This window comes from Glycine max, chromosome 2 (assembly GCF_000004515.6).
Source record: "Glycine max cultivar Williams 82 chromosome 2, Glycine_max_v4.0, whole genome shotgun sequence".
Classification (NCBI taxonomy): domain Eukaryota; kingdom Viridiplantae; phylum Streptophyta; class Magnoliopsida; order Fabales; family Fabaceae; genus Glycine; species Glycine max.
In genome coordinates this window covers 29,075,472-29,101,251 of record NC_016089.4, presented here as the reverse complement: position 1 = coordinate 29,101,251, position 25,780 = coordinate 29,075,472, and the positions used below count along the sequence as shown (strand labels likewise).

At 29.6% G+C, this 25,780-nt stretch overlaps 1 protein-coding gene and 1 pseudogene across 1 annotated transcript; one reads left to right on the top strand and one right to left on the bottom strand.

The window, feature by feature from the left end:
- Nucleotides 1-1,036: 1,036 nt before the first annotated feature.
- On the top strand, nt 1,037-1,628 carry LOC100783974 (cysteine protease XCP2-like; annotated as a pseudogene).
- An 11,199-nt stretch (nt 1,629-12,827) lies between these two features.
- On the bottom strand, nt 12,828-15,727 carry LOC102659370 (uncharacterized). The gene is made up of 4 exons (XM_006575143.4): nt 15,110-15,727; nt 14,759-14,814; nt 14,144-14,214; nt 12,828-13,667 (listed from the first exon to the last, which is right to left on the bottom strand). Exons 1-4 carry the CDS (start codon nt 15,383-15,385, stop codon nt 12,988-12,990), a joined length of 1,083 nt encoding a protein of 360 aa, XP_006575206.1. The 5' UTR covers nt 15,386-15,727; the 3' UTR covers nt 12,828-12,987.
- Nucleotides 15,728-25,780: the final 10,053 nt, after the last annotated feature.

Below are 25,780 nucleotides of genomic sequence, written 5' to 3'. Positions count from 1 at the left end.
TTTTGTATTCATGGATAATTACAAAATTATTACTTTTTCCTGTTATGAAAGATTTGGGGTACAATAAAAAAGGTGGGGATAGAATTGCATATAGTAATAATTTATAAATAAAAAATTGAAACCAAGCAGTCCTTATCGTATAATCAAAACTAAAAGTCACACCAATCAAGTGTAATTGGGTTAATGGAAATGTGGGTGTACGTCAAGACAAAATTGGGTTTACTTTGGTTCACCTTCAAAAGGTTGGTTACAAGAACAAGCCTTTCATCATGGCAACACAAGCCAAACAAGTGTTTTATGTCGAAGATCCGAGCGACTCAAGACGGTCAGTTGTTCTACAGGAAAAAACAAGTGGTATCACTTACGATATTGATGGTTCAACACTTGATGTTAACGACATGCCCATCTTCTCCCCACACATGCCTTCCATAAATGGTGAAAATGAGGAGGATGATGTACATGCAACTCGTAATGATCATGATGAAGGTTTATGGGAGAATATGCGTATGTAACTGCAGTATACCCAAGTAATGTTTAATATATGAAATCAAGTATATTACATTTTACATTTGTGGATATTTATAATTTCATGCTTATATGTTGTTCTAATTGGTTGTGTTTATTGATTTTGTCTTTATACTTTTTGCAGGACCCATGTCAACACCCTTAAGAGGTCCCCTCCACCTTCAGATGCTCCTTCGCCAACTACGTTAAGGAAGACTAGACAAACTACCTGGCTAAGAAGGTTGACTACCAGAAGCTTAGATCAGCCACAACCTATTATTAATTTTAAATGATAATATTACTATTATAACATGTCTTAGCTAGTATTATTCCAATATTGAACGACCCACACATATTACAAACTTCATTCTAACCATTAATATTGATTGTTGCAGGTAGCTACTGGGCATTTTCCATTGTTACAGTAGTTGAGGGAATAAACTAGATAGTTACGGGAAATTTGACATCACTGTCTGAGCAAGAGCTGATTGACTATGACAGAACGTACAACAATGGTTGCAATGGGGGTCTCATGGACTATGCATTCTCCTTTATAGTGGAAAATGGTGAACTCCATAAAGAGGAAGACTATCCATACATTATGGAGGAAGGTACTTGCGAGATGACTAAGGTAAGCTAAAAAATATTAAATCTAATATCTTTGTCAGATACTTCCAATCTAATAATAGCATAGAAACTAAAATTTTTTCACTAGTTCCATTGACAGGAATAAACCCAAGTTGTGACCATTAGCGGGTATCATGATGTGCCACAAAACAATGAACATAGTCTATTGAAGGCACTTGCAAACCAAACCCTCAGTGTGGCCATGGAGGCTTCGGGCAGGGATTTCCAATTTTATAGTGGGGTATGTTTAATTATGAACTTAGTGTTATGATATGCCAAATATGGTTAGCTTTTATAGTAATATTGATTGGATTACCTACCATATGTAGGGTGTTTTCGATGGGCATTGCAGAAATGACTTGGATCACAGTGTGGTAGCTGTTGGATACGGAACTGCAAAATGGGTGGATTATATCATAGTGAAAAATTCATAGGGATCCAAGTGGGGAGAGAAAGGACACATAAGAATGAGGAAAATATTTTTTAGCATTGTTTAAAAGCTGCTACCTGATCTGAAGCCTAAATGTTTCAGCAACAAGCCAAAGAGAGGATATTTATCTAAACATCTGATTGCACTTCTGAGCTTTGGAGGAGTTCCAAATGAATTCTTCATGGATTGACTTTGGAGAGTAACATGGCAGATGCAAACCATGTCTACTCCAACAGACGTTCTGCACTCAGATGTAGTTGACCAACATTAATGCTTATTTTGGTAATTTTTCATCAAAATTTGTTCTTTACTTGGACACTGATGTATTTGTTGTGCTACTCAAAATCTACTTGTTTTTGAATTTGTTTGGTTAACTCACAACATCCATCAAGGAACGTTGATTGCAAACAACAATGGCATATGATGAAGGAACAAAAAGGAAAAGGTAACTCACAAAGTTAAAAATGTTCATTTTATAGAGTTGATCTGTCATTTCCGTGACTCAAGAGATACCTAAATTTGTTGGAATAAGAATACAACATGATAGAGGACTTCTTGGAATTAAGGGAAAGTTATTGAAAACAAAACAATTACATTTTTTGATAAAGATAGACAATGTTGTCGTAAACCACAAGTCACGGGGGATGGTATTGCTATGATAAAGGACTTCTTTGAATTAAAGGGAAAGTTATTGAAAACAAAATGATTCCATATTTTTAGGATACAATGAAATTGTAAATCACAAGTCAGGGAAGATGGTACCGTTATGATATTATGAAGTTGTATAATTTTAGATATCAAGGGAGGGATTCTATATTGAGGAAGAAAAATGTGATAAAAGATATATAAATGCTGAATTGATATTAATTCAAATATTAGCTAATAAGGAAAACAATTCATGATAAGATAAATAAAGATGGTGGCTAAAGGATATGATAAGATATTTTCATATATCTAGTTAAGTACCATTAATCCTAGGAATTTTGCTGATAATGTACATACAACTATTAAAGTGTGATTGCAATGTAGTGGTCAATATATGTGATTCATTGAAAATCATTATATTCGATTTGTGCATCCATAATGTATGATGGTAATTGATTATTATTTTTACTTTCTAGCTATACAGTATAGTTGCCTCAATCAGAGATCCCACATTGACTACTGGTATGACTAAAATGAAGTATTTATGTGGGGGCATCCCTCACCTCTTGATCTTTCTTTGGGGTTATTTTAGGTCTAAATCATAATTCTAAGATAGTATTATAGCCTATCCTAACTATTTCTTTTGAGCCTATTGGACCACCCATTGTTGGATCACCTGTCAATGTCTAGTTCTGTAAATTTCACGCTCGAGATGTCTAGTACAAAACATGACAAAGGTGTGATGTTGATCCCACATTGATAGTAAATAATGTAGTACAAACAAAACAATATAAGGGACAAAGAAGAATAAAGCATGAGTCTTTTGAGAGTAATAAGAAGCAACCTGGCCCCAACATGTTTACTTTGTCCCATTGGGCCAAGCTTTTTCTATTATATAATTTATTATTGCTTGAGGATATGCCGATGTGAGCTATGGAAAATAACTATGAAAGAAATGTTTATTGATATATTGGTTTGCTTCCACACTTGTCATTTTCCCCTTCAACATTGAATACTTTCTACTTTATCTATTTTCCTTGTTCTTCATGTCATTTTTGGATTTGTACCAATTGTTTTGTGTCTGAATATTTTTTTATGGGTTGCTTTTCATATCATAAATATGACAAGTTTTAAATTATAATTCACGTGTTTGATAGAATGAACTACAGACTAAGTGGGAAGATGAAAAGGTACGACTAGAGAAGTCTAGGAATGATGCTAAGAAGAAATACAATGAAATCAATGAATAGGTGATTGAGAATATGTTTCTTGACTATTTTTTATGTGCTTAAGTACAAAAGGAAATCTTTTGCAGTCAACTGTTAATTATGTATTAGTGATGCTTACATATCAGGTTTATTATGTTAATATAATATTGAATGAATGCTACATGATTGTTTCCTTACTATCAAAATTTTTGTTCTCTAATTTGATTCATCTGGGAAATGAGTTATTAATATTGTTAATGTTATTATTAATGTACAACTAGTATAGGTATTGTTTGAGTTTGTCTGGGATTAGACAATGTTGCTCCCTTTATGTCTTTTCATTTTCATTTTCTTATGTTAATTTCCTCTTCTCTTTTTGGAGGATTCCTAATCCATATGTTGATTTCCTGTCATAATTTTACTTTTGTCTCGTCTGTTCAATTGCACTTGTTTTGGTGAGATAGGTGTATATTTTTGGAAATTTTGCCAAGGAGGGAGATGCATTAATGATTTGTATGTTGATGGTTTTATTGCATAGAAGTCAGAACTGCATATGACATCATGTTTGCTTGCAGTGATTTCCTATACATATTATTGTACCATACTAGTTGCTATCATTCTATTTCATAATTTTTGTTTACATTTTTTAGAATAAAATACTACATAGTCAACTTGAGGCTTTTCATATTCAATGGGTTGAGAAGGAGCATAACACTACTGGTGTTTCATCTGGAAGTAGTAGTGTAGATGCCTTTGGTGACACTGGTCTTCAAAACGTGATTAATTTTCTGAGACGCTCCAAAGAAATTGTACATATCTGTGTCTTATTGAATTCCCTTCTATTTGTATGTTCATGAGATTTCATGTTACATTCATGGATATACTAATTGTAAAAGAGTTTGTATATATATTGTATTTCAATTTTCATGATTCAATTGTTCTGGATGATGTTCATTTCATAAAAAAGAAAAATTAAAAAAAATAATTCTATGACGGTTACGATGGTTATGTCGTAAAAATCCTCTTAGAATGTGTTTATATTCTAAGACAATTTTTATGACATAACCGTCTTAGAATGTAACTCATTCTAAGATGGTTTAAAAGCCAAAACCGACTTAGAAAGTGTCACATTCTAAGACGGTTATGTCATAAAAGTCATCTTAGAATGTAATCCATTTTAAGACAATTTTTATGACATAAATGTCTTAGAATGTGATATATTTTAAGTCGGTTTTGACTTTTAAACCGTCATAGAATGAATTATATTCTAAGACGATTTTATTGTCAAAACCGTCTTAAAATTTGATACAATCTAAGACGGTTGTCAGAACCGTCATCATAGAGGCTTCACATTCTACGACATGCTCTACGAAGACGGTCAATAACCAATGTAAAAGGATGTTTTCAATCGACATAGAAGACATTTTTCTTAGTAGTGATAATAATTTGCTTGCTAACATAGAAGAAGTGCAACAAACAGATAGTCAAATAAGTTGTAAACAACTACCAAAGCAAAGAACAAATTTTGTTGTTGAGTTATACACTAAATGGTATACATGGACAATTATAAGTTGTGTTGAAAATTTGTAACAAAAACGAATATATAATAAAAGAAAAATATTAAGGGTCATACTTAAAATGTCTTTAGGTCAATCATTCAGGGAAGAAACAAATACATAAACAAATTTGTAACTAGTGTATGCATAAGATCATGACATATGTTATTTATTAGCATGGTCTCTCTTCAAGAACACAAATGCTTAAATGGAAACAGAATGACATAATCAATATAAAAATACAAATACCCACCATTTGTTTTACTACTAGGCAATAATAGTGCTATTGTACATGTTGACTTGGACTGCATGTAGGAGAATTAACTCCACTGGAGGAGTTAAGGCTTGATGAATACAGCTGTGTACTTAAATGTACTTAAATTAATCTCAGTTTATACATTTTGCATTAAAATCTATGCTACAGTGAATGAAATTGACTTAGAGATGTAACCAAAAGAGTAATTGAAGGCCAACGCATGGCCAGTGGGAACTGGGAATGAACCAATTCTTGAGTCTTTTAATGGGACACAAACAAATTGCTACATGACAACGCTACTAGAACCACCATGTTATTGGCGTTTGCCTTATCCAGTTAGAAAAGGCTACAATTTGTTGGAGCATAACAATTAATAACACTAACATGCAATTTTAATTTGTGCATAAATAAAATTCTAGTATTATCCAATGTCTAGATAAATTAGTTTGGATAAATTAATTACAAGCCATCCACAGCATTTCATGCCGCCCAATATATAATTTTTTATCCATTTAACAAATCACACACTGCCATTTATTTTACATATAACACTATGTACTAGACAATTATTCTATAGTAACGTTGTTCAATTGCGTTTAGCTGTGGCAACACCAAGCACTAAGCTGAAAGATTAGTAATGCCTTGGATTAACGAAGGACACTGCAGGAGATTATCAGATAATATGTGCACGAAAAGTCAATAGACCAAAGTTCCTGCTATTGCTTATTTATTTTCATAGTTTTATGCTAGAAATTACGGTCATAATAATGATTTAAAAATTTTCACAATCACAATGGCGGTTGTAATTTGTTCTCGAATATATTATGGTCCAAGAAACACCCAATGACTTGTTCTCATTAAAAGTAAGAGTAAAGTCAAATGAGAACTTCCAAATTAAGAGTAGCACACCACCATTTAAGGACTAGCACACTCTCATGAGACTGCGAGGTACATGATTATTTTCTCCTTAATTGATTAATGCTGAACATATTTGTATGTAAACTTTTGTAACTTCATATCACAACTACCATATCCACAATGCAAAATCATTGTGGGGTGGGGAATGAAAATACTTGCATAGTTGTAGAGGTGTAGGTGCACCTAGCTAAACTCATTTTTTTCCCAAACGGGTAATGTATATAATCCAGGTGTAATTTTGATCCACACATTATAAACTCTCTACACTTACTCAACAAATTCATATATCGGCACATCCAACAAGAGTTTGCCATTTTATTTCTTAGTCAAATTCTACTAATGATATGCTAAGATATGATTGAGTAATATAATCAGGTTGGTTTACACACTAACAATAATGGTATTCTAAATGTATAGCATTATTCTTATTTGTCGGCAAAGTTATATATCATGACTCGTGAGGGTCTACAAATCTTCATGTACAGCCGTTACTGATCAGCATATCCACCCTACATGAGGACATACATGATTGACAAAAATGCAATGTCTACGCGAGTGATTGATTAATTGCTACAATGGTGCTTAACCCAAGCTAAAAAGCAGAACAAATGAAGCTACAAGTTAATCATCGATCATTCTGAGTAACAATCCAAGACGGCCGGTCATTTAATTCAGCTACATGGCATCTCCATCAAGGTCCAGCTAGCTATATATACTATGGTCCCCTCTCCCCATATGTGTTTTGTTCTCACTAGAGTATGTGATCTAGTTTTCCAATAATAATTTGAATGCAGATCAGAAATTAATGATTATGCAAAGGGTCACATGCTTAGCCTTACTTCTTATTGTTATCATCATTTACCACAATCAATATTCTTTCTTCTGTGTATTAGAAATTAGAAATCAAAGATCAACAATTATAGCACACTTTCTGATAATAAAAAAAATTGTTTATATGCCATTGTAAAATCAGAGTTATATAGATCCCATGATAGACCTAGCTAAGACTAAGAGCCAACAAGCCCCACCATTTCTCAAATTTTCCTATTCTCCCATATGAAGCACCGAGTGCTGAGACAACCACTTCTCACTGTATAAATAAACTTGGAAACCATAAAGGGATACATCAATTAATTCTGTTGGTATATAGTACAACCTTTTTGAGAGTCAGCGGGTCCACTAGCTCCTGGCAGAATACGAATCAATTTTCAAATGATTTGTGATTTCCATGATTAAAGAGCAAGAATTTAATCCCCATATAACCAATTTCTAGCACCAAATGCGTTGATCAACTTGTTCAAACTCAATCAATAATCTCGAATTCAAATATTGAATATATAATTACGTAAACTATGAGGACCAGGCCCAGGAGAGAGTGTTTGTTGCCTACGAATTTTACTTATGTCGAACAAAATTATTTCTGATAGATGATAACTGTGTTATACTAAATTAAAAAAAGAAAAAAAGATATACCCAATTGTTTTTATTGTGGCTTTGAGCTATACGCACCAGCCTGGCTATGAGCACTACAATTTCTACTGTTTGTTTGTAACTATTTGTGCTGGACGGTTGCTTTTGCCTTTAATGGAATAACACTATTTTTATTTTTATTTTTTACGTGAATATTTAGACGAATGAGGAATTGGAAAGATGCTTTGGTGTAAAACACACTTGAGCATTATAAATTAACCCAGTGCCACATAACATTGACCTTTCTGCGGTGAACTGTGTAGTAACATACATATAATAGATTGGTGTCGCATTGGTGGGCCTCTTGGCCACATGCCATTGAATATCTTATCTCACTGGGGTAAGGGAAAGGAAAGGGATGCTATTGCCAATACTTGCTTTGCTGTTTGGGTCCCCCAAAAACTTTTAGGCATGTTTGCAATTTCTTTGCTGACAAGTGGCCTTGATGAACCATTGAAAAGACCCCTTTAACCCATCTTTCACCAATGGCAATTAACAAACATGTTTCTGCGTCTGAATTGCGATAGATCGATGATCCCTTAATGCCGGAGCCATTGTTTTAAATTGAATATTTTTGGGTATATATATATATATATATATATATATATATATATATATATATATATATATATATATATATATAAATTATCTGTTGCTGATATTTCTTTTTTTATTAGAGAATCAGACTGAATACTTCCAGTATATTTCATCCTTTATTTATATCTTAAAAAAATTATAAATTTAAATGACATGTTAGTAAAATTGAAGTTTGGTTGTGATTAGCAGTGACCAGCAAAATTATGGATAAAGATGGATATAATGTAGCCGCAATTACCATTATAATATAATTGTGGAGACTTTAAAAAATTGCAATTTTGCGTGGTGGGAAAGAAACTCACTTGCAGCCTCACATTAATTCAAAAGGAGCATTATTAACCAAGGGGGCTATGTTTATTTAAAGAGGTTAATTCCCGCAAATTGACAAATCACAATTTGCAATCTTTATTGAGAAAAATATTTAATTTGTATTTGATAGAATTATTAATACTCGTGAAAGATATATGTAAAAAGATATTATCAACCAATTAAAAATTAAAAATAATAATATTTATTTTTTACTAATGCACCGAACTCTTTAACTAATGCGATACTTGTTAGAGAGTAATACTTAAAAAGACACTAAATAAATTTGAATAAATTAGAAGTCTACAAAATTTACATTTTGGTAGAACACATGCAATGCAAGTTTTTACAACTTTAGTTTAAGAATCAGTTCTTATTCAGATTTAACAATATTATTGAAGGAGATTAACATGGCTTTCAGATAAAAGAAAACGGGTTCTAGTTAAACAAGCAATCAATTCTTATGATTAAGAAAATATATTTTGTTAGATAATATATAGAACTTTCATTTTAAGTTTTAAAATGGATGCACCGGAGGCCAGGAAAATTGTTAAAGTTCAAGTAGGTATGATAGGACGACTTAAGGTGAGCTAAGAATGTTAACCTTAATTGCACAAACAAAAATATATATACTCTTTAAGACTATGTTTGGATTGGTGGTAAAGAATAAAGCGCAATGGATTAGAATAGAATGAATTAAAAATATCCCTTGTTTGGGTAATTTATAAAAAGATGGAACACAAAATTTTTCATTCCTGTTTGAAAAGAGAATGAAACAGAATAAATTATAACGTTTCATTTTCTATATTATTCTTTTAAAGTGACTTTATGAGATAGCTAGGTTAGGTTAAGCTTTTAAGACAATTATTTATTTTCTTTTTTTTTCTAATATTTAATATCAAAGTTTTTTTTTATCATCATGTGGTTAAACAATGCAAGCTTCTATGTAGGATAAATAACTTCAAAAAGATTTTTCTTTTTAAGGTTGTCCTAGTAAGTACTGGAACTGTGAGAAAGCAACCAAACTATGAAGGTATAATCAATGTTCTCTCTCTATGTTCTCCTTGTGATTTTGTGATTTTTTTCATCTGTCTAGTCTTGGTTGTGGCTACCCAAGAAATTGGGTGGAGCTCATGGCTCTTGTGGAATGGTGCTGGCAGTCTCCATCCAAAACCGTCTCCATCCTGAAGAATCTCTGTCACATTTAATGGCTCAGCCTCAGAAAAAAAAAAAAACCATATATGATGATATTTTCCTACTCAAAGAAAATAAATTGAATGATGAGAGGTAACTTTACACAACTGATTTTTCGTTTTCAAAGAAGATATTCTTATTTTTATTAAAAGAAAAAGGTTAAATATTTGTACACTATAATAGTTTTAAATGTCATTTTTAATGGATGGTGCAAATTAATCTGAGCAATGTCCTATCTTTAATCACTTATTTACTTTTTTTCTATATACATATTCTTACGTTTAAGCTCCAAAAATAGAAAAAAACAAATAAATAGCTAACTACAATCCTGACATTTAAGCATTAAAACATCTAGGCCATAATTTTGATTGCACCGTATACATTTTGAACCTCATCCACTCTACAAAGTGAGAGCTATATCCTATAAAGTACATGCAATTCACGGATACAACTTCTCTTGCACCTCATAAACGCACGACCCGACACAAAACTTAATCCATAGGATAGGAAGTTTGATGCCACAAAATTAAATTAGAGGGCTATATAAATGCCTGAAAGCAATGCAAGCAAACCTACTAAGCTAACTAGCTATGTGCTTCGTTTGAGTGAATCCAAGATATCTTTCAACTGAGTTAGATATTACTATTTCTTCGAGTTATTGAGATCCATAGTTGAGCTTCCTAGTTAGACAATTAAATTAACTTGGATTTTGTTCTGCTCTACGAACATGGAATACACGAGTATACTGTATACATACCAATTAACCACTGAAAAGAAAAATGAAATACTCATCAGCTGTCTTGAAAAGAAAAAATCAGCCCCATCAACTCCATCGCCTTTAATATCCTTGAAAGGTTCCACTTATTCCAAGACAACCATTTGAAAGAGATGGAACTACACCAAAGTTTTCCAACGGCACCAAACAAATGCAGGGACTTTTACCAGGTCAAAAACATACTTGTATAAATTACATTTGTTTAATTCATGAAACTTTCTTGGAAATTAAGGTCCGCAAGAAAATCAAATTAAGAAACTTAAGGCTTAATTGCGTTTATTGTCTTCAACCTAATATTAGAATTTTAACTCGATTACTAATATTAATTGGAAACAGCAATAAAAATATTGACCTTAAATTTTGTACAAAATAAAAAAAAATCTTATATTATATTGAATATTAAATTAATTGAACTACATATAGTGCTCCAATGTTGTGTCATTTATAACATTGACCAAACAAAACTTTATTGATCTAGCCAGATATGCTGAAATTCTACCGTCTTTGTACAACAGAGAAATTGTTATTGTACTATCAGGCACTGCTAAAGTGCTCCCTTTAGGGGTCTACCTTAATTATTCATATATTGACCCATTTCAAGTCATCACTTCCTCAACTTTTTTTTTCCCCTAGAAATTAAATTACAGCGGAAGCACGGATATAACTAGTTTATTCTTAATTAACAAAAAGTATATAGAGTTAAACATGTTTAATTTATTTAATCATTGATCGACATCATCTATTCATACCATGGGGTCTACATCATCATACTTTTCATTAATTTACAATTTTTACCTCCGATGACGGGAAATTTTTTAAGGCATATTTTTAATGTGTATATATTAAAAAGATAAATAAATGTTTTATATCTGTTAGTACAATAGAGATATATAATTGTATATAATTTATCTGTTATAATTTTTAATATTCAAATAGTGGAATTATATGCATCCAACCGTTTTAATTTTTAAAATATCAAGTGCATTTCATCTTTTTAAAAAAATCTAATTGTTTTTTTAATAAAAAAACTAATTGTTTTCTTTGACAACCTGTAGGCTTAGCATAAAATGATAAAAAAAATAGCAAAAGTCCCATGAGAAAATTATTTAATATGATATCATTTTGTTACGTCCCGATGGCTTTCTATTTCTCTACCGTTGACTAAACATATCTTTTGCCTTCGAAGTTGATGGCAACACAATAGCATAAATTTCAAAACACGTTGGTTAAGGAGAAATATCCTTCTTATAGACATTTATTTTGGATGCCGAATTAAACGTCTGAAGGCTATGTCGTGGAAAAGAAAAAGGGAAAAAAAGTTGGCAACTATTCCATTCAATATGAACCAAAAGCTGAACTCTGGAAATAAATTGTTTCTCTTGCAGCAACTGAGGAGAATTTATTACAACTTCAATATCATAAGGTATATGCTAATAAAAATTGAGGATTAATTGTAATATTAACCAAAATTTAAATTTTTGTTTTCAATTGCTTTGTCTAAATTTTTTCAAATTTCTATTGATATACGGAAAAAAAAAAAAACATGCAAAAACAAGTCTCAAATGAATATGGAAAAAGTCATGCATGCTTTTTTTGAAAGGAAAAAGTCATGCATGCTATTAAATAGTTTATCAATTCTTTAATAATAGTACCACTCAACCATAGATATTGTTCGGCTTCCACTACTTAGGTCTACCTCATATGATCCCCATTATAGATTCCAAGTTGCAACAAATATGCGAGAATAAATGCATCAGATATGAGATTGTGGTATATATGAAAGCACTGAAATAGCAAATACTATACAAATTTGCGTTTAAATAACGTTGATAAAACTTTAATGCAAATTAAAATCCATTAAAGACCACTATTTTCTTCAATTTATCATCGACCTATATGTATGTAAATCCTGTATTATATTAATGAAAGTGTACGCAATTGTTGAGACCAAGTGTGCATGGAAGACATATCGATCGAACCATTCAATTAATCACCCAAATGTTAATGAATTGTTTATTCTCCTCCAATCTTGTTAACAACACTTCATCACGTGAGAGTTCAAGATGTATGGTTGGTCAAAGAAGACTCGGTGACCATGATCGAGTATCCACCGGGGAAGTATATACTCCATTAGATAATTTAATCAAGTGGGTGTATAAATATTGCATTCAACTGCAACATCAGATCTGCCCAGTCCAATATACATAAATAATAATTTCATGATCACAGGCTAGAAAATAGAGAAAAGTAAGTTTTTTTATATAAAAAAAGCTCCACAAAATAATTAAAGCTTCACAAAAATATGAAGAAAACGATAACATATAAAACACATGGAAGCAAGGAATCAAAGCATCTCCCATGCTAGTTTGTTAGGAAGAAGTTGCACCCATGTAGGTATAAGACAACAAGGTCCATATTATTAAAAATATTTTTCAAGCAAAAGTTATACATGAAATAATAGCAGCACTTAGTGTTTTTTTTTTTTTTTTTGCCTTACTTGGCTATTTGTTATCATTATCCTCGGCTATGGAAACAATTTCAGTGTTGGTTTGGCCCAGCAAGCTGCTTATGGATCGAGCTTTCACCATTCCAAGCTTCATCCTCCTCTTTGTGACAATCACTGGCTTCTTCTCATCATTGTTTTCAGCATCATTTCCCAAAGGGTACTCTTCAGTGACACTACTACTAGACTTTGTTGTTTGCTTTCCGAATGAATGCTCGGATTGAGGCACAATATTGTTCTTTGGTGCAACACTTGTTGTCCCAATGGACTTGTTTCTCACACTTGTCATGCTTCTCAACCTTCCTTTCCCTAAGTGATGCTCGCAAAGAGAGTAACCCACCAAGGTTTGTTGAAAACACCTCCATCCTCTTCCGTTTACACGACTGCACCTTGAACCTTCCATTAGTGCACTACCCCTTACCCTCTTCTTACCAACGTTTGCTTGTTCGGGTTTCGTTTCCTTTGTTGCCGCCTCTTCTTGGTTCTCTACCTCTTCTTCATTGCTATCGTCTTGCCTCGAACTCTTGTTCATCTTCCTCTTCATTCTCTTCGTCTTGGTCTTCGAATTCTTCTTATCGTTGTTATCATCATTGACGTTGATATCTTCGGTTGCATTCTCGAAGGCCCCTCTTCGCTTCTTGGGTGGAAAAGCTTTATCTCCCTCGCACCATCTCCCATCTGTGTGTGTATGAGAATTGAAAAGCTATGTTTTGACACTCTTGAGGGTATTTATATATATACACCATTTCGAAGGAAGAAAGATAAAAGAATGGAAAATTGTGCATGCATACCAATTTGTTACAAGATAGCTACAAATAAATTGAGAAGAAACAATATAGATATACTAGATGATATGATATGATAAAAAATAAAAGAGATAACTGGTAAAGAGTATCATTTAGGTGTATACACTTCAAGTATTCATGTGTGCATGTGATATATGATATAATGAAGAGTGATATAGAAGAGTTTATTATAATAGAATACATGCGATATATGTTGTAATGAAGAGAGATAGAAGAGTTTAAAGTGGGTGTAAAAATGGTGTATGAAAAAAATCAAGGTTGCATGTGTTTAAACATTTCCCAACCAATCTTAAGACTAGCAAGTGGTAAATTCATGCATTGTTCAAACTCATTATGCATCTTTGTTACCTTGTTTAGGAGGGCTTGTTGGAGATGAAAATGTTTCAGCCAGCTTTTCTGAACATGAGATGCTTCCTCTCCTATAAACAAAAGAAGACCCAGTAAAGACCAATTAACAACCGCATATGTATGCACTCTACACACAAAATTTACAGCCAAAAAGGGAAAGGATGAAAACTAAAAAAGAAGGAATGTAATGTTTTCAAAAGGGTGAGAGATATGATGTAGCTGGGGACCAGCATTTGGTTCTACTACCCGCTTGTGCACCTCAAGGGCAAACGGTAGTTTAACCAATTTGGAGAAAAAAACGATTGCATTTCACAAGAGGGGGTATGGTGGCTACACAAAGCTCTTATTTAAAACACTTTCATTCAACAGTATTTCCACTAACAGTATTTTTATTTTTCTTTTCTAAATAAATCATGTTATAAACAATAAATAATTCTTTAAAAAAAATCTTTTTTCGTACTGGTTAAAAAATCGAGTTATGGGTCTCCATGTTTTCACCTTTTTTACTACAAGATTTCATGAACGAGAATAAGAGAGGAAATAATTTCATGTCTTTATCTCTATTTTAATTCATGTCTAGCTAGCTAGCTAAATTGGTTTCTTCATAATTCTTACCTGGCACCATTACCCTTATGTCCCTCTCCCTCTTCTTTCCTTCTCCCATCTTTCACCTGCAAATCACACAAAAAAAAGAAAAAAAAATGGAAAATATTCAAGATACATGGGATCCACTAATACAAGGTTGGTTATTAGTTAATGGTTACCCCTAAATGTACCCTTTTGTGAGTAGTGTAAAATAAAAATTAAAAACAACAACACAACAATAATAATTTTAATTTAATTACACCAACCCCTTGTTAAAGGTTGGACAAAAGTGCACTAATTCACAAAACCAACACCCCCCACCCAAGAAAAAGGAGGAAAAAATTAAGGTGATTCATGTGAAACAATAATATTTCCACTAACCGAAGACTCTTCTTCTTGCTTCTTTTGCCCTTCTCCGGAGGACTCATCAGAGCCGTTGGTGGGCTTCCCAATCAGTGGGAGAGGCTGATCGGACGGCTGAGGACAATCCAAGAGGGGTGAGGGTGCAGTGGTGGTTGAACCATGATGATGAGTGCAAGAAGAAGCTTTGGTGGCATCGTTGAGTTGCACCATCACCGGTGACCGGTTGATCAGGTTGGGATCTGAGTAAGTCGCCGGCAAGAGAGGGAAAGGCACTTGTCTCTTACGGATCCTCATAGGTGCAAGATTAATGGACTTGTTCTATATCTCTCAAACTAGATTCACCTCTTCAAAACACTTGAAAAAAAAAAGAAATCTCAAATACCCCACAAGAGATCTTAGCTAGTCTAGATTTCGGGGGAAATAAGGATTTTGGAGAAAAAAAAAAGAGAAGAAAAAAAAAACTCAAAAGGGTATAATCTACTACAACTACTACTTCATGGTCTCAAAGACCCAGAAGAAGAAAAATCATATGGTTTTGTGAGTTTATTTGTGAAGCTCTCTCGTCAACACAAACACACTCTTTCTCTCTCCATATATGCTTTTGCTGCTCTGGGTTCCCTGTCTCGCTTTTTATTTGTTGCACCAGGCAAAGGAGGGTGTTGTATGGTTGAGGTTAGCACGTGTTGGTGGAGTCACGCACGTGTGGAGGGTGACCGGCTGAGGCAATAGCCGGTGGAGGAGAGAGAAAGAGGAAAGGGACAGAGTACGGACGAAGTGCCAGAGTGGACGAGGGAGAATTGGCAAATAGAAAATTAGAGAAATGAAAAATTGATAAGAGAATAAAAAGGGGAAAGAAAAAACTGAAAATTAAAAATTAAATTTGATAAGAGAATATGAGAGAGAGAGAGGAGTGGGTGATTCTATGGCTGATACTTTTGAGAAGGGACGGTGGGGCCCGCAACCGTGACTCTCCTTAACAAGGACCCATATGTTCTCTAATAGTCATACTCTTTTTCTATAATGTAATGTAGGATGAATTGATAATTCAAAATTATTATTACACACATCATAAATGTATTATGCGGGGGCTTTGAAGATTTTTTTTATGCTTTTCGATTATTATAGTAATGAAAATAATATGTCAAAAAATACCTAAATAAATTATAGTATTTTATTTTAGGATAAGTTTAAGACTTATCAATTTTGTGTTTTAGTTTAAGACTTAAATTTTAAAGTTAATATAACATATATTTTATTAAAATGATAGGATAAGTTACATTGTTATATGATATTTATTAAAATTGAGATAAAATTATATAAAAAATCTATATTTTAATTAATATATGTTTTCCATATATTTATATATAGTAAGTTTGACATAAAAATGTCAATTCAACATTTAATTCGGCTACATTTAATATTTATACAAATATATAAATATATTTATTTCTTTCTTATATAGTATGAGACACTTCTTATTAATTTTTACTTGAAATAAACTATCATAAATTATTTATAATTAAAAATATTTATGTCCAGTTATATTTTATAAAATTTCATAGCGTAAAGAGTTACAATCCTCATTCTTATACAAAATGAGAAATACGCAAATTATATATAAAAAAAAAGTATAGTCTGTAATGAAGAATTTAAAAAATTGACTCAATAATTATAATTTTTAATATAATTCATTCTTTCAATCATAAATATTATTTAATAAATACACATATTATTTAAAAATATAATTATAATATTGCTATCAATTCAACAATAAAGTGGTCAACAATTTTTAATGGTATTAATAAAGTTTTTATATAAATATAATTAAATTTTTTCCTTACATAGCATTAATTTTTGTGTTCTATATAATCAAATTTAATAATACTATTAAATATGGTATTCTATCATGCACAAAAAAATGGTATCCATTAAATATAATATAATATTTAAACTTTATAAAAAATATTTTAAAAACTAAAAACTCAAGTCAACATCTATATATATGAATAAATTAAACATGAAGAAAAAAATTGGTAATAAAATTTCCTTAAATAGCATAATTTTTTGTATTTTATATAATCGAATTTAATAATGCTACTAAATATGGTATTTATTTAATATAATCAAATATTTAATTTTCGTAAAAGATATTTGAAAAACTAAAAATTTATATATATATATATATATATATATATATATATATATATATATTAAGATAAAAATTCATATATATGTATATCTGAAATTTTTTAATAAAAAATTTAATGCTACAAATATATTATTTAAAAAATACATAAATATAGAGATTTTCTTTCCTAAATAGTATAATATAACTTTGTTATTTAATTAATATTTTTATAAAAATATTTTATATAACATATTTTAAAAATAACAATTGAAACATAAAGATTAATTATGTTTTTGATCCCTAAACATTTTTTAAATTTTATTTTTAGTCTTTAAACAAAACTTTAGTATTTTGGGTCCTTATATTGTGTCTCTTTTAATAATTTTAGTCCTTAATGTCAACTAATAATATTAACTTATGATGTAGCAATCACATTTGCAATCAAGTAACTTGTCACATCATTAAAGAAAAGAATTTGATGTAGCAATCACATGTAGTTTTTATGTAAATTATATTTTTAATTTCTCATCAAGTAGTCTGATGTCATCTACATATATAAACAAATGAAAAATTAAAAATACAATTTACTAAAAATATTTCACTTGATTATCCCTAATAGACTCTTTAATAACATTGCAAGTAAGTGGACTACCAATGGGATTGTTACAAAATCTTATAGTGTTCTTACTTAATAGAAGAGATAAAAACCGTTAATAGATTAAAGTTATATGAAGCAAAAGCACTAAAAGATTTGTTTAAGAACTAAAACCAAATTTTACAAAAAAATTGGGTACCAAAACCATAACTATTCAAAATTTTGTTGTTTTTTGTCTAGACCACATGTATCTTCTACCGAAGAAAATTCTAATTTTGTCATTTAATTAATTTTTTAAGAAAATTCAAGCACTTATAAATATAATATATAGAACTTTATATATATGTGTGTGTTACAAAAATTATATTAAAAAGTTAGTAAAAAATAAAGTATTTAATACATTTCATTCTCTTAATCATAATCTTATCTAAAAATACACACTTTATTTTCAAAATATAATATATGTTATGAATAATCTTTTTGAGGATGTCCATTTGTTTCTTTCTCTTTTATTATTTATTTTTATTTTTATTTATCTTTTATAACTTCCTAATTATCTACAAATAAGTTTGAAATGATTTATATTATATTTAATATGTTATTGGCATGATTGTCTTTCTTCCATCCGTCATCCACAATTGGTGTTGCAATTTGCAAAAAAAGTCTTGTAAAGATTTGATTGGAGAAAGTGGTTCTTTTGAATTCATTAATTTCAAAGTTAGATTTTTTTCTATCTTTAATTACATTATTCTCACTATGTATTCCATAATATATATTTTTTTAGAGGATTTGGTAAAATATTTGTGTAATTATTTAATTGATCATTTGAGAGTCCTGAAGACTCTTAACAAAGAAGGAAATTTTTAGACAATTTGTGGAATGTATCTTAAAGAGACTATATTAAATAAAGAAATTCAAAAGATATTTTGTAAAAGGTCCCAAAGAACTTATCAAAGAAAGAAATTTGAAGAATATTTTCTCTCTCACTATAAGTGGGAAAACAATACACAAGGTGAAAAGAAAATATTATTTCTTTCTCAATGGAAGTGAGAAAATAATACAAAAAAAATAAAGAATAATATTTCTCATCGGAAGTGAGAAATATTACAAAAAGTGAAAAAAATCATTCTTAAATAATGTGAATAGAAAAGACTATTTCTCTCTGACGGAAGTATGAAATTTAGTTCAAGGGTGAGAAATTTAGTTCAATTAATTTTTTCTCATCCAAAGTGAGAAAATAGTGTCGTAATGGTTGAATTTTACATACATATGCTATTTTGAAAATAATCAATTCCAGCGATTCGTAGTGGTTTAGTGTTTTTGTGCGATTAATTTTTCAAAGGCATTATATTTGGCTTTAAAGACCAGTGGTCTATGTTAATTTCTTAGTGCTCTTAGATTTACTAACAGTGTATACCATTGTTGAATTCTTTTATATTATTAGTATAAACATGGATAAATTCATAGATTGGATCAGGGGTTAATTTTTTCATGTTTTCATTGATTGATTTCTTTGCACACAATAAAGGAAATATCTTTATCATATATTTTATAATAAGACAATGGTAATCAATCAATTCTTGTAAATGACATAAAGTTTTTAGTTATTATATTGTTATAATTGTGTATAATTATGGAATTGTTGCATTTGGTAGCTTATGCTCTTAGCCCCAATTTGATATTTTATTTTTAATAAATTTGAATATTATTACAAATTAGATACATCATGGTATTGCATTTTATTTCACTTGCAACAATTTTATATGAATCTAAAATGGTGACTTCTTATTTTTAATTGCTCGCGTGATTTCATTTATTATTCTGTTTCAATAATTGAAATTGCCAGTGCTATAAGATGCAATTGATATTAAAACTTTAAAATCCTTATGTATGAAACAAAACTCGAAAAAGTGTGTTTAGTTTGTGTGTGAAAATTTATTAGCTTGCAAGTTTTGTATTGAAAGCAAAAGAAAAAGAAATCATTACTTGATTGAAAAGCTTAAATACTATATATTATAGTTTAATTGATTTCAACACTTCAAATAGATGGTGCCTTTAAGAAATTGAAATTTATAGCTTTTGATTAGAGTTTACTTCAATTGTGTAACATTCTGAGACATCTCTACATTTTTTTATCATTGTTTGTGATTCTCACATTAGCTTGTTGTAATTAAATGCATTTATATTTACAAGTTTTTAAAATTATGAGTATAATTCTATGACATTTAGAATACTTATCAAATGAGACTATGTGGAGAATATTACCAATAAGTTTATGCTAAAAAAAATAATGATAATTCTTCATTTTTCATACATATTATATGTTCTTGCAATAGCAATATCAAAAAAATGATTTGAGAAATAATTTGACTTATGTTTTTGTGTCTCCTTATAAGTAAACAAAAATAATAAATTTTGATGAAAAAATATAAGACTTATTTGATTGACATTGCTCTCTTCCATGAAGTGAATGTAACAACATATTTATCTATATATGAGTACTAATCATTGTTGTCAATGTGAATGTTACTGTTTTTTATTAGATATCATTAACATGAATTCTTTGTGGTTTGAATGTTTCAAATTAATTTAAGATTACATTTCAATAATTATTAAACTGTAAACGATTTCAATTTCAAGTTGATTACAATTTAATTAGATTTCTCACATTGATTATTTATACTCCATTTTTCTATGAAGAATAATAAAATTTTATCTTATTTAATAAAATGTGAAAAGCCAATGTTAATACTATTCTTGGTACTCCAAATATAATTGAAGACTCTCGAAAAGCTAATATTGTTATCTAGAGAAACAATTAAACATTAAAATGCAATTTGTTCTCTTAAGTCTCTTAGAAACATGTTAAGTTTCAAGGATATTTATCTAAATAGATACCATACTAAAACAAACAATGAGAGAAATATGAAATATCTTTATATTATGAGACTTAAACTGTGTATTGAAAAAAATTACATGTTTTTTTTCTTATGGTTACTTTGTACTACACGAATATAATTAATACAACTATAAATTTGTTGAACATGTCATAAACCAGAAGTTTATGAATCAAAATAAATTTGTTGTTTGGCATGACCAATTAGGCTATTTTGAGTCTATTATGATGCGAAAAATATTTGAAAATTTCATGTGGACACCCATTGAAAAGCCATAAGATTCTCCAATCCAATGATTTCTCATATATTATATGTTCCCAAAGGAAACTCATAATTAAACCATCACCAAGAAAAAAACGGGAATGAATCCATTTCATTTTTAGAACAAATATAGTGTGATATTTGTGGATCAATACACCTACCATGTGAATCATTTAGATATTTCATGGTTTTAATTGATGCATCAACTAAATGGTCACATGTTTCCTTGTTGCCAACTTGCAATCAGACATTTGTATATTGTTGCCTCAATTGATCCAAGTTATAACTCATTTTCAAATTATCCAACTAAGAGAATCTGTCTTGATAATGGTGATAAAGTTACATGTCATGCTTTTAGTGGGTATTGTACTATTGGAAATTATGTTGAACATCATGTAGAACATGTTCAAATACTCATGAAATCAAAGCTTTTAATGTTTTTTTTTTTGGGACATGCAATCTTGCATGTTGTAATATTGATTTGCATCATGCTAACAAGTTATAGTTAGTTCTTCCCTCTTGAAATTGATTTTGGTTAACAACCTTATATTTCCAATTTAATTTTTTTTTCTTCATATTTGTTGTGTATGTTAAATATGAGTTTAATTGTTCGATCACAACACACTGAGATGAGTCCTCAAGGAGGTTGAAGAATATATGTTGGGTATGAATCTCCATATGTTGAACCATTAACAATAGATTTATTTAGACCCAGTTTGTCAATTGTTTTTTTGAATTAGTTTTCCAAACATGAGGGAGAGATAGTAAGCAGTTGAAAAAAGGAGATTAGTTTGAATGAATTATATTATATTATTCCTCGTACAAAAAAATTTGAATTGGAAGTTCAAAAGATAATTCATTTACAAAGTTTAGTAAAAAGAAGTGGCTAAATCACATATATCAACTGCTAATGTTCCAATAAAATATGATGCCCCTATTGGACAATATTGCAAAATGAGTCTCAGACATGCATGAAACGTGCTAGACACATTGGTTCAAAAAGATAAAAATCCTCAATTAAGAAAATGAGTTAAAAGGTAAGATGGCCAAATTGAGATTATGAGAATGCTAAAAGATTCCTTTGACATAATTATATATTTTAGTTCTAGAAGAATTCAGGTCCCTGAAATTAGTGAAGATAAGGAGATCTCATATTATGCCATGAATGGAATATGATGGAACCGAAATAAAGTTAACATTAACCATGCATTTGCATATAATGTAGCATTAAATGTAATATATGATAATGGTAATGAAGATCAATAATAAGTTTATAAAGGATTGTAGACAAAGAAATGATTGACCAAAATATATAGACTCAATTGAGGCAAAATTAGACTCACTTCCTAAAGTAAATGATTTTTGGACTTGTAGTCTATACACCTGAAGATGTAAAAAAATAATTATGTTTTTGAACATGTAGTTCATTCACCTGAAAATGAAAAACTAGTTAGATTTTTGAACATGTAATACGTATACTTGAAGACATAAAATTAGTTAGGTTTTTGGACTTGCAGTACATATACTTGAAGATGTAAAATCTATTACATTTTTGGACTTGTTGGTTATACACTTGAAGATGTTAAACTAGTTGGATTCAAATAGATTTTTGTGCAAAAACAAACTAAGAACGGTAAAATTGAGAGATAGGAAATATGACTTGACATTAATTTTGAAGACACATATTCACTTGTAGTGGATGTGTGTACTTTTGATACTTAATCACTCTAGTAGCACATGAAAGGTTTAGTGTACTTCTAATGGATGTTGTTACAACTTAATTATATGAATCTCTTGATAATGAAATATGCATGAAACTTCCTGAAGGATATAATTTTCCCAATAATGCATATTCTCAAGAAGAATACTTTCTATGGACTAAAGCAATCAAGTCAAATATGGTATAAATGACTTAGTAAATAATTGCTAAAGGAAGGATATAAAAATGATCCAATTTGTCCATGTATTTTCATGAAAATTTGAAAATGGATTTTGCATAATTGTTGTTTATGTAAATAACATAAATATCAATGGAACTCCTAAAGAGTTTTCAAAAACTATAGATTGCTTAAAGAAAAAGTTTAAGATGAAATACTTATGAAGGATAAAATTTTGCTTGAGATTATAAAGATACTTAAAAGGTTTTATATGGATAAATCGCATCTGTTGCATACTCCAATGATTCTAAGGTCTTTAGATCTAGACAGAAATCCTTTTAGACCTGAAGAAAAGGATGAAGAGCTACTTGGTCCTGAAGTAACATTTCTTAGCATTATAAGAGCAATATTGTATCTTGCTAATTATGCATTACTTGATATAGAATTTGTTGTCAATTCATTAGCAAGATGTAGTTCTTCACCCATACAAATATATTAAAATGGAGTGAAACATATACTTTGTTATCTTAGATGAATAATGAATATTGACTTATTTTAGTCAAAATTTTCATGTCAGGTCTAATTTGTTATGCATATGCAGGTTATTTTTAGATCCTCACAATGATATATCACATACATGATATTTGTTTACATGTGGTGGTACAACCATTTCATGGTGCTATGTGAAACAAACCATAACCGCAACATCATGTAATCATGCAAAAATTTTAGCTTTACATGAGGCAAGTCACAATTCATTTGGTTGAGATCTGTAATTCAACATGTGTGACAAACTTGTGGTTTATCTTAAGGAAAAATGACACCGACGATCATATATGAAGACAATGTTGCATGTATCTCTCAATTGAAAGATGATACATTAAAGGAGATAGAACAAAGCATATTCTACCAAAATTCTTTTTCACTCATGATCTTCAAAAAATGGTGTCATATATGTTTAACAAGTTTGTTTGTGTGAGATTGAGCATATCTCTTTACAAAGTCATTACCAAGGAAGAATTTTGAGCAATTCATTCAATAGATTAGATTTTGTCGTCTTAAAGATGATTGTCAGCATGAGGGGGGGAGAAATAAACACATTTTGTACTCTTTTTCCCTTTGTCATGGTTTTGTTACATTGAGTTTTCTTGATAAGGTTTTTAATGAGGCAGGTGATAACATATTGAATAATGATGTATTCTTTTTCATTAACTAGATTTTTATCACACAGGGCTTTTCCTAGTAAGATTTTAACGAGACACATTCTTGAATAATGAACATTAAAGGGAGAGTATTATGAATAATCTTTTTGTGGATGTCATGTCTTCCTTTATCTTTTATTATTTATCTTTATTTGTATTTATCTTTTGTAACTTCCCATTTACCTTTTGTATCTATATATAGCTACTCCTTTTGGAATGAATATATATAATTATCATTTTCTCTAAACTCTCTTCTTCTCTACTTTCTTTTGATTGTTCTCCTCCAAGTTATATTATATTTAACCCTACGCACATGCACGCACACACAGACACATATATATATTCCAAAACATTTATTTGATACTATTAAACATTGCATTCACCAATAAAACATAACATATAAAGTTTATAAAATTATTTTAAAAAATAAAAATTCAAATTTAAACCTACACATAAGGCTTAAATATCTTTTAGATCCTTGTTGAATTTTTAGTTTTTGTTCTTAGTTCATGATAAATATTTTCATTATTTCGAATCCTTGATAATTTTTTTTTTGCTTTAAGTCTATGCTATTAAGTACTTACATGTCTGATAATTTTTAAATTATTTGATGGGTTCTCATTTTCTGTCACTTAAAAACTATCAAAAAATTACTTTTTAGTATGAAAAATAAACTGAAAAACAAACTGCAAATCCAACAAAAATTGCTTACGAGCATCGAATCATGGTGTTTTAGAAGGTGTTGTGTTCGGTGGAAGAAATATATATATATATATATATATATATATATATATATATATATATATATATATATATATATATATATATATATATATATATATATATATATATATATATATATATATATATATATATATATTATATATATATATTTAGGAGACTATGGTTTTTTAAAATATAATAAATGAGAGATATAATAATTAATTATGTGTTAGGTAAGATAATAATTTAAATAACCACTATGAAATAATATTTTAATCAATACAAATTAAGTAAGAGTTCTTAGTTACAACAAGTTTTTTATCCTAGCTATGTCAAGGTAAACAATTTCTTTGTGTTTTTATGGAGTTTATTTTGTATTAAATAATATTTGTATAATCAAAAAATATTTTTATTTAGTATTTTTTTTATTGAATTATTTTTTTACATATAATAAGTAAAAAATTTCAATATTAAGTGAATTTAATAAAAGTAAGATAACTTGTATTATTGTTAATAAAACATGTATTGCTCATTAATAACAAACAGTTTGTTTAGTAAATGTCTATAAATTATTGAAATAGATTCATAATTATTCAATTATTTGTCACATGTCTAAAACACCTTATCAAAGAAAAAAAATCAGTATAGTGAAGTTGATTATAAACTATTGATGAATTAAGTTAAAAGAATTATATTTTGTTTATTACAATTATACATGTAAAACATGTTAAATAATATTGACATTAAGATAATGTAGAAATAAAACCTTATATATGCTAGAATATGTGATAAACTATATTCTGAAATATAAGAAAATCTAAACTTTTACCGGAGTATGTTTCTGATAACAAAAATGTTTAAGTCTAAATGTTATGTTGTATTTTTTTGTCAATTTGAAACCACATATCAATATTAAAGGCTACCCAAATAAAGAAATAAAAAATAGTATATTAATAAATATTGTAAAATTAGATAAGAAATATATGATAGAAAATAATATAGATAA

What these genes read in the sequence shown, in the direction of transcription:
- LOC102659370 (XM_006575143.4), bottom strand. Translation starts at nt 15,385, where the DNA reads ATGAGGATCCGTAAGAGACAAGTGCCTTTCCCTCTCTTGCCGGCGACT. An exon ending in CATAAGGGTAATGGTGCCAG is followed by an intron (nt 14,215 to 14,758) that starts GTAAGAATTATG and finishes TTTTGTTTATAG; the next exon opens with GAGAGGAAGCATCTCATGTT. An exon ending in AACAAGCCCTCCTAAACAAG is followed by an intron (nt 13,668 to 14,143) that starts GTAACAAAGATG and finishes ATACACACACAG; the next exon opens with ATGGGAGATGGTGCGAGGGA.